At 26.6% G+C, this 9,529-nt stretch overlaps 1 protein-coding gene across 1 annotated transcript; it reads right to left on the bottom strand.

Annotated features, from left to right (window-relative positions):
• Nucleotides 1-7,515: 7,515 nt before the first annotated feature.
• On the bottom strand, nucleotides 7,516-8,864 carry LOC114193663 (F-box protein PP2-B10-like). Its single transcript, XM_028083548.1, has 3 exons — nucleotides 8,457-8,864; nucleotides 8,153-8,271; nucleotides 7,516-7,980 (listed from the first exon to the last, which is right to left on the bottom strand). Exons 1-3 carry the CDS (start codon nucleotides 8,706-8,708, stop codon nucleotides 7,572-7,574), a joined length of 780 nt encoding a protein of 259 aa, XP_027939349.1. The 5' UTR covers nucleotides 8,709-8,864; the 3' UTR covers nucleotides 7,516-7,571.
• Between the last annotated feature and the right edge of the window lie 665 nt (nucleotides 8,865-9,529).

Here is a 9,529-nt window from a genome sequence, read left to right as displayed (position 1 = left end):
TAAAGTTTATTATAAAAAATTATACATTTTAATTATGAAATTCAGTTTATATACATCATACCATTTTATAAATAATAATATACTAATATAATATCTAAAATAGTGAATGAAATGAATTATCTTTTTAATTTTGAAAAGAAAGTAAAAGAAAAGAAAAACAACAAAAAAAGAGCATAGTTAGGTGGCGACCGTGGCTAAGAGGATATTTTGTTGGAGATAAGATTCTTTTATTGTGGTGGGACCCACCTTCGTACCGATGTTGACGAATTACCTTTCCTGATAACTCCAACACCTGTCATTGTCAAGCTTCTTCCAAAAAACTTTAATTACTCGTAATGTAATATTAACACACGATAAATATTTTTAACGGAATATTAGTAGGTTGCTACCCACATTTATTTATATATGTATTCGTTTGTTATCTGGTCTTTTAAAATCGTTAATTGAGGTTGAATTTTTAAAAATATGTCTCTAGTCCTTTTTAGCAAAATATAATTAGTACAGTTAACGATATTGATATTTAAAATGATAATGATTTATAAAATTAAGTATTGATATATATAAAATTTAGTGGTAAAAATTATGAATTAAATTAACGATTTTAGTAATTTTTGTTTGAAAAGAACCTGATTAAGATATTTTTTAAAAATTAAAATTAAATTGACACATTTTTAAAGATAGATATTAAACTAATACATGCAAACAAAAATGGGTATCATCTAATTAATTAAACCAAATTAAAAATATGTTGTATTTAGTTACTATCAACTTTTTTTAATCAAAGAGGTTATATATTCAATCTTTTTATTATCGTATAAAAACTTTAGTATTTCTCATAATATTATATAATATGGAAAAAAAAATAACTTAAGATCTTAGGATTGTATATTTTACTTCCAAATTTAAATTTCATTTATTAACATTATTGAATAAAATAGTAAAATTATATAAATTATTTGTTGTAATATATTTTACCTTCTTGATGAATTCAATTCAAACAAAATATAAATTTAATCAAAATTGTATTTTAGTGAGTGTTTGTTAATTATATTAGTATCTAATTAAAATAGACGTAATTAAAATTTATTTTTTTTACATTGATTAAATTTTTTGGTTAATAGATTTTAATTATAATTAATAAAGTGATCATATTTGATGGGTCAAACCTAATTAGGAAAACTATAGACGAAATGAGAATTAATAAAGTAATCATATTTCATGGATCGAACCTAATTAGGGTCCACCGAGTTAAAAAATTTATCTACCAACTCATTTAGGTATTATCTACCTAATTTATTAAATTGACAGAAAAATAATAAGACGAAATGAATTAATCTATTGATTTTTATTTAATTAAAAATTAAAATAAAATAATTTAAAAGTTTTTATATATTTTTTATTTAAGAAGAAAAGTATTTGTTATTAATATTTATAAATTATTTTTTAATTATTAATTATAATAAAATAATTTAATATATAAATATGATAATTTTTCAATTAAAAGTATTAATTAATCAATTAAAAACGCAAAATATATTTACATTATTTAATACTAATAAAAGAGTATACGCATGAATAATAAAAGATAATAAAATTGTAGCTATAAGAGTAAAAGTAAATAATTTTTTATAATTTAATTTTTATTTATTTGATATATGATTTTTATTTATTTAATGGATGGTTTTTATTTATTTAATTTAAAAAATAATTAAATTAAAAAAGTGATTAAATTTAAAATTTTAATTATATTTAAATAAAATGAGGAGTAAAAGTGAAAAATAAAATGGACATAAATAAAAATATTTTTTTTAATATATTGATATAGATATTTCAAATATTTATTTATACAAATAAAAAATTAAAAGTTAAAAGTTTAACAATTAGAAGAATGACAAACTCATCCACGATCACCACGTAGCAAGCCACAAATTCAAGCTTACACACTACCGTTTTGTGACCTCTCATTTCAAAAAATAAAATTCAAATAAATTAAAAATTAAACCTTTTTTTCACTCTATATTTAACTTTCTTGATTAAATAATTTTAATTAGAATAAAAATAATGCACAAAACTTACATTGATTACTTCTCATCTAAATTCATTTAAATATCAAAAAAATTATAATTTTATAAACTCTTCATCACCTTAACTATAATGTGAATTTTATTTACCTTACTCATAATATCGGATCACGTGATACTCTTGTGGTATTGATGGAACAATTAATGAAAATTCAAAGCTTTGAAAATTAAGTTTTGATTTTTCGCAGCCCATGTTTTGGGATTAGGTGTATTGCTGACAATTCAATTACTTCATTCATAGGATTCATAGGATCGTGTTGTGTTACATGTTAATTGGGACCCACTCGTCTTTTTTTCATCATAAAAAAATCAAGAAGCGATAAGAACAAAGAAGAAAATAAAAATCTCATCACTGTCATCAAGAACTATATAAAATAATATACACCTGTGAGAAGATGAAAAAGTAGGTTAATTATCCTTTCAGAAATTAAGAGACAGTGTGGTTTTTTTACTCACAGTTTCATAACACAGTATTATGAGTTCCAGGACGGGACTTTACCCACGTGGATCCTAAGCCAGGTAAATTGTAAGTCAATGTTTGGTTTTGTGTCGGATGAAGTTAAATAAAGATCCATAATTTATGTTTGTGTTAAAATTGTTTGAAATAGTTTTACTTTTGGTTTACCTACTCATTTCGTCTTGGTTTGGTCAAATTTTTTTAATTTGATCATCTTTTTAAAATTATTTTCAATTTGGTCTTACTTTTCATAAATTTCATTTAATTAGATCAATTTCTTTTTCTTAATTCTGTTTAAATAATTCAGGAAACGATGATTAGCGTGTTTCGTTTACGTAAAGTACTGTTGAATGACGTGATCACGAAATTTACCAAACAATGCACTAGAAACAACAACAACTAAAGATTACAATAATAAACAAAAATTAAACAAACCTTAAACCACAAAAACTACCTCTGCAATGAAGATGCAAAACCTCCGCGACAAAATCTTCACAGAATGAAAAACAATCTTTGATGGTGGGTCATGCTTCTAAAATCTCCAATTCAAAGAAATCTCCAAATCCTAATGAATCCCTAAACCCAATTCGACAAATTATAAATCCTAAAACTCTCTAATTAAAATTAAAAGGTCAGCATAGTAAAATAACGGTCACGTCATTTAATGGTGCTTCACATCACAGACACACGAATGATGTTGTCTATAAAACTTGACTAAAATTATGACCAAATGACTATTTAAACCTTTTACTTTTACGTATGAAACATTTATTGCAAGATTCATACAACTAACCAAACATGTACCCGAAGCTCTCAATAAATTTATTGCTGTGTGTTTAAACTTTTTTGTAAAGTTAGTCATTAACCAATTGTAGAAGATGTTAATTTGTGATGAGGGTAAGGTTTAAGAATGTTTCAGCCACTCTTAAAAGGAACCAAAAATGAAATGTTGCTTTCTGGAAACAAAAAACGAAAGAGGAAGAACACTTTACAGCTTTTTCCTGGTCACCATACACTGTCTGTTCCTTCGCTTTTTCTTTCAAAATAAATACATGTTTTTACTCTCATTTAAATATAAATTATAGCATGTAATTAATGGGATTCATATATAAGTTATATAAGTTTAATATGCTGTTTTGCAAATATTGTATGAAAAAAAAATCACTTTTTAAGGATTTTCTTCGATAAAGTTTGGATGAGTGTTTTTAGGAGAATTTAACGTGAGAGTTCAATTTATATAAAAAATTGACTTAAATTTATATTTAGATTATTCCTAAATATCTTTTTCTTAAAATTGAGTTACACATAGGTGTACTTTTTTATCGTTATAATTGTGTGATGTTATTGATATAATAGTTTAAGTCGGTCACCAAGACAAAATTTGATATGATTATTAGTTTTTAAGTTAAATAGCTTTTGTCCTTCAAATTGTAGTAAAATTTGGAATTAGTTTATTTTTAAAGTTTTTGACCAATTTAGTCTTTCATCTTTAAAAATGTGTGAATTTAGTCTTTTAACCAAATTTTGTTAAATTTATCTGAAGTTTCAAGCATATTTCATAATAGTATTTGAATTGTTTAAACTATTTGACACATTTTCGCTTCAATGTTAACTCAAATATTATCATAAAATATATTTAAAATGTCAAATAAACTTAACAACATTTGGTAAAAAGGACTAAATTCACGCATTTCTAGAAATGAATGACTAAATTGGTATAAAGTTTTGAAAATTGACTAATTCCAAAATTCACTGAAACTTGAGGGACCAAAAACATATTTAACCCTTAATTTTTTTATCTAATATCGAAATTTGTTACTTTTATTAATGTAAAATTTAAACTCACACTTATTATTTTAACAAATTTAAAATATATTACTTGTCAAAAATATTAGAAATTATAAATAGATATTTAAAAAAATATTATCACATACTTTAGTATTGGTTTTGGAAGAACTTTCGAACCCTCGGAAAGAGACTTAGAATAAAAGAAGACAAAATGAGAAGTTTCACACCAAGATACAGAAATCCTTGAATGAAGAATTTTCAAAACATTTTCAAATAATGTGTGTCATATTGTTCTTATGTCCTTATACGCGACGGAACTCATTTTCTGGTGAGGTTAAACGAAATTATTCAACATTAAGTATTATTTTTTGTTAATATGAGTATATTTTATCTTTTTTATTTTTGTTAGTGATTTTATTTTTACGTTTTATGGTTTTTTTGTGGCTGGAACATTCAATGTGGAACAGTGATTCCATTTTTTTAAAACAAATTGAATTGTATTAGTTATATTTTATGTTTTTTTATTCACACGATAACTCTAATGAAATACTCAAGATATTCTTTAAAAGCTTCTTCAAGTTCTTATAATACAAGTGTTATTTGAGTGATTTCTTCAAGATTTATATCTTCAGTGGCTTCTCTAAACATTTACAATCCAAGATTAATGATAGATATTTATTTTATTATAATAAAATATAAATATTTATGGGTTTGACGTAATCGATTATACATGCTTCCTTTTTGTTTTTTTTTTGTTTTTCTTTTTATAACCAATTAGATTTTGTTCTGATCCATTATATATAAATTTTTTAGGTTTGTCAAAATGGACCGGACCCGTTATAATTTTCAGCTCGTCAACTTGCTGTAACTTGGTCTGTCTGGCCTGCCAATTTAACGGGCCAAAACGGGTTAGCCCGCCAATCATTTTTTTTAATTATTTTATGTTTAAAATTAAAAATAATTAAAAATAATATTTTTTATATATTATATAAATAAATTTATATATATAAAAAGATTTATAAAAGAAAAATTATAAAAAATTAAAAAAAATTAAAAAAAAAAATTAAAAAAAGGGTCAGCCCGCAGGTCCACCCTAAAACGGGACGGATCATAGTATGTAGTCCGTTTATGGGTGGTGGGCCAGCCTGACCCGACCCGTTTTTGGTAGGCCACAGGCTGGCCGGGCCAAAACGGGCGAGGCTGACCTGTTTTGCCACTCCTAAAATTTCTTTTAGATATCATAATCAAAATGTATTTGAAGAAAATAGAAAATAAAAAGTTTAATTTATTATTGTAATAAATCAAATAAATTTTTAGTCTTTACTATTTTACGTTAATTCTGAATTTTTTTATATTTTAAAATTTGATATAAATCTTTAAATTTTAAAAATAAATAAATAAAATATTATATTAATATTGTTTTAGGATACAGACAGATGTTGAATTGTTTAAATTGTCCGATATAATTAAATTTAAATGTCAACTTATATCCTCGTTGATTATATTAAGAGAATTATATTTATTTGTTTTTAAAATTTAAATAAATAATATATCACGATACGAGACACATACAAATTTTAATTTTTCGTCTTAACTTAAAAATTAAAAACTTAATTCTTTTTATTTCTCTTACCCCTAATTTTTTCCTTGAGATGCCTCTTACTTTACGTCACATTCATATACCTCTATTCCTATCTTTGTAGCTTTCTCATTTGTTGTATTCACCATGCTTTCTAATTTAATGCTTTCTTAACTTTTCTTTGTTTCCCTTTCATTCATTCTACCTATTGATCATTAATTCATAATTTATTTATGGGTTGAATATGTATTTTGATATCTGAAGTTGTAGTGAATTTTGTAATTAATTTATTTCAAAATTTTGGATTAATTTAGTCTTTTATCTTTTTAAATAATGTGAATTTAATGATTTTAATTAAATATTTGTTAAGTTTATTAGCCATTTTAAATGCGTATTTAACCTAACATCAAATCAAAAATGTATCAAATATTATAAACAACTCAAATACAATTTTGAAATGCGTACGAAACATCAAATAAACTTAACAAAATTTGATTAAAAGGACTAAATTCACGTATTTCGAAAGATGAAAGACTAAATTGATCCAAAAGTTCGAAATAGACTAATTCTAAAATTCACTGAAAGTTAAGGGACCAAAAACATATTTAACCTTTATTTATTTAATTAATTTTTTTAAATTTCCATTAATTAATTTAAATATTATTGTTGTCAAAAAAACGTGCTAATTGATTATACGTAGAAAAAAAATTGTAAAATGATAATTTTTCACTTTTTTTTTTTTATAAATAGACCTTTTGGATTTGTGTATTTGTTTCTTTTTTTGCTTCACTTTTCTAATTTAGAAGATGCATTTTCTTTTTCAACAGTCAGATTCAGACTTAGGAATTTTCTTTTTCTTATGCTGTCGCAATTGCTGGGTTGGAGCTATAGAATGAAAAATAAGAAACATGATTTTTTTATCATCCCCACCTATGTCGAAATTAAAAGCAATCATGCACACAGGGAATTTGGATTCTCTGTTTTGTTGTATTGTATCTTTATTGTAACTTTAAAATACATAATTTTAATATTTAAAAATATATTAATTTTCTTTTAATGTGTATGAATTAGTGTGTTCTAGAAAAAGACATTTACTATTTCGGATTGGCTTTTTCGGTAAATAAACATTTAGAATGATTTTCTTGGATTCTACGAAGTAGTCCTTTTTAAAACACGAATTTGGAACAAAGTTTGCACCTCTTAGATTTTCTTTTCTTTTCTAGAATGTTCTTCCAGCACTTCCACAAATACCAATCTGGAAGCATATTAATCTAAACTTCACCATTTTGAAACACTTTTATGAGCTACACCACCCCTTATCGGATAATTCTCTTCCAATTGAAGGGACAAAATTGAAATTCCAAATCTTGTCAGGTGCAGTTAGAAGTTGGAGGGGTGCAGAAAGTAACTGCCTTGATTCAATGCATCTGATTGTGCTGCGATGAGGCCCGATCACCGGCCCAATCATTAAAATGAGAAATAATTAACTCATTGCAACACACCAAACCCATTGTGCTGCTTCTAACATTATATTAAACTAATAACAATAAATATAAATAAAATGTTTATATATTTGTAAAAAATGCTTATGGAAAAAAAGAAAAGAAAAAGATATCAAAATAAACTGAGAATTCTGCATTCTTTTTATGTTTTCAGCCTTCACATATCAGACATGTTTAGGCCTAATTTCTATTCCTTCAAGAACAAAACCACACTTCCAAATATGGCTTGTTGTCTCCATAATTTTCACATTCACTTGCTCTTCTTTCAGACCTGAATTGAAGAACTCTCCCATCTCAATCTCCAACCACCCATCACTTCTCACTTTAGGACAAGCTAGTTCTCTCAACCTATTTTCTTTCAAATTCAGATCCAAACAAACGTATTTGCTGTTGCTACTTCCTCCACAAACACCAACTGAAATCACTGTGGGATGGTAGTGAAACCCACTTGCATTCATCATCTTGAACACAAGAAACACTGCATAATGAGTCTCTGATGACAGAGAAACTGTGCTTATCTTCCCACTGATGTCAAACCAGCACACAGCACGAAGCACAGCAACCACTTCGAACCTGCCGACACAACAATTGCTCAATGTCCGAAATTCTAATCAAAGTTGTGTTTTTTTTTTCATACCACAACCAAACATAGCTCTGAGGTAGTTTCATTTCAACAAACAAACCTTAAAATTAAGGTTTCAATTTCAGACAAAATGTTTCTTGAAACCTTAATCAATCAATTTACCTGGACTCTGGCAGGCTTGTCCACTCCCAATGGTGACCATCATCACCCCATTCAATGTCCAGATTTCTAGCAGAAAACATGTAACAGTTCTTCCCTGTCCTTTTGTCCAACTGAACACTCTGCATTGATTTCAGAGACAACACATTTCATTCAGTTAGAAACCACAAATGCTTGGTTTTGTTAAACTTTGTTAAAACCACCAAAACCATATGGGTTCGTGGGAAATTTTTACATGACCCCAGATCACCAAATTATGTTTGATCAAAATCATGAACAAGTATTACTCAAAGTGTTAATTACTCACCTTTTTGCCCTGATCAATGATGGTGGGGTGGTTGCAGAGATTGAAATAGAGAGCCTTTTTAGAACTAGAGGATGGAAGGGAAGAAGGAGGAATGAGAGAGGTGAAATTGAGGAGAAAAGAAGACCACACAAAATCAGATTCAGCTGCAGAACAGAAGGTTCTGGAAACTAAAGAGAGCTTGCATGCATCCACAGGAGATGTTTGTGACAGTATCTTTGCAATGCATCCTTCTGCCAAATCTTCAAACTCCATTCATAAAGCTTCTTCTTTTTCCTTCCAGTATAAGAATGATGACGATGAAGATGAAGCTTTGTTGCTTATATAAGTTGCCTTTTGCTTCTTTGATCGTGTAGTTAACTTGGTCAACTATTCAATTGCTTGCACAAATTGGATGTTGTACAGCTTAGACAATTATGTTAATGAAGTTGTTGAGTATTTATTTAGTTGAATTTATAGATAAATGGATAAAGTCTTTGTAAAAAACTCTCCTTTTTTGTGAAAGTTTTGAGCTTTCTTTGACAAAAATCTATTTTTTATTCAATTTGAGAATTAAAAAATAGTTAATACAGTTTTAAACTTGAAAGAAACTGTGGGTTGGTTGGCACCTCGGATAAGGCATTCCATATCAGAATATTGTGGCAGCGATAAGTGGGCCCAGTGTCGGCCTGTTTATAGGAAAAATATGAGTTAAATAAGATAAACATGTAAAATAATAAAAACATATAAAAAAATAGTCAATTTTGTACTTTTAAATTTCTCTCCTCTCTTATTTATTTCTTTATTAAACATTTTCAAAAACTTTCTCATTTAGTTTTTCTTCCACAAAGAAAGAAAGGGTATCGTGAGCCTCCACTCAGAATCCATTTCAAATTATTTGTAGGTTTAATGGCACTTTTTATTTAGTTATAGTCAGAAGAGTGAAGGGCTAAACAGGAATTCCTCTAACTACTAAATTTTCAATTAAGCAATGGTACTTATTAAATGCAAATTTAAACGCATAGAACTATTTTAAAGTATCTAAAGTTTCACCTTAAATTGCAACTTTGTCTAAAGTATACATCAAAAGTCAATGA

Source organism: Vigna unguiculata, chromosome 8 (genome assembly GCF_004118075.2).
Source record: "Vigna unguiculata cultivar IT97K-499-35 chromosome 8, ASM411807v1, whole genome shotgun sequence".
In the NCBI taxonomy this organism is placed as follows: Eukaryota; Viridiplantae; Streptophyta; class Magnoliopsida; order Fabales; family Fabaceae; genus Vigna; species Vigna unguiculata.
The sequence above is the reverse complement of the archived record's forward strand: the minus strand, read 5'-3'. Positions and strand labels throughout refer to the sequence as shown.

Excerpts from the sequence above, each read along its gene's own strand:
- LOC114193663 (XM_028083548.1), bottom strand. The coding sequence starts at position 8,708 with ATGGAGTTTGAAGATTTGGCAGAAGGATGCATTGCAAAGATACTGTCA. Across the intron at positions 8,272-8,456 it reads TCATTGATCAGGGCAAAAAG|AGTGTTCAGTTGGACAAAAG; the intron begins GTGAGTAATTAA and ends AAATCAATGCAG. Across the intron at positions 7,981-8,152 it reads ACAAGCCTGCCAGAGTCCAG|GTTCGAAGTGGTTGCTGTGC; the intron begins GTAAATTGATTG and ends TTGTGTCGGCAG.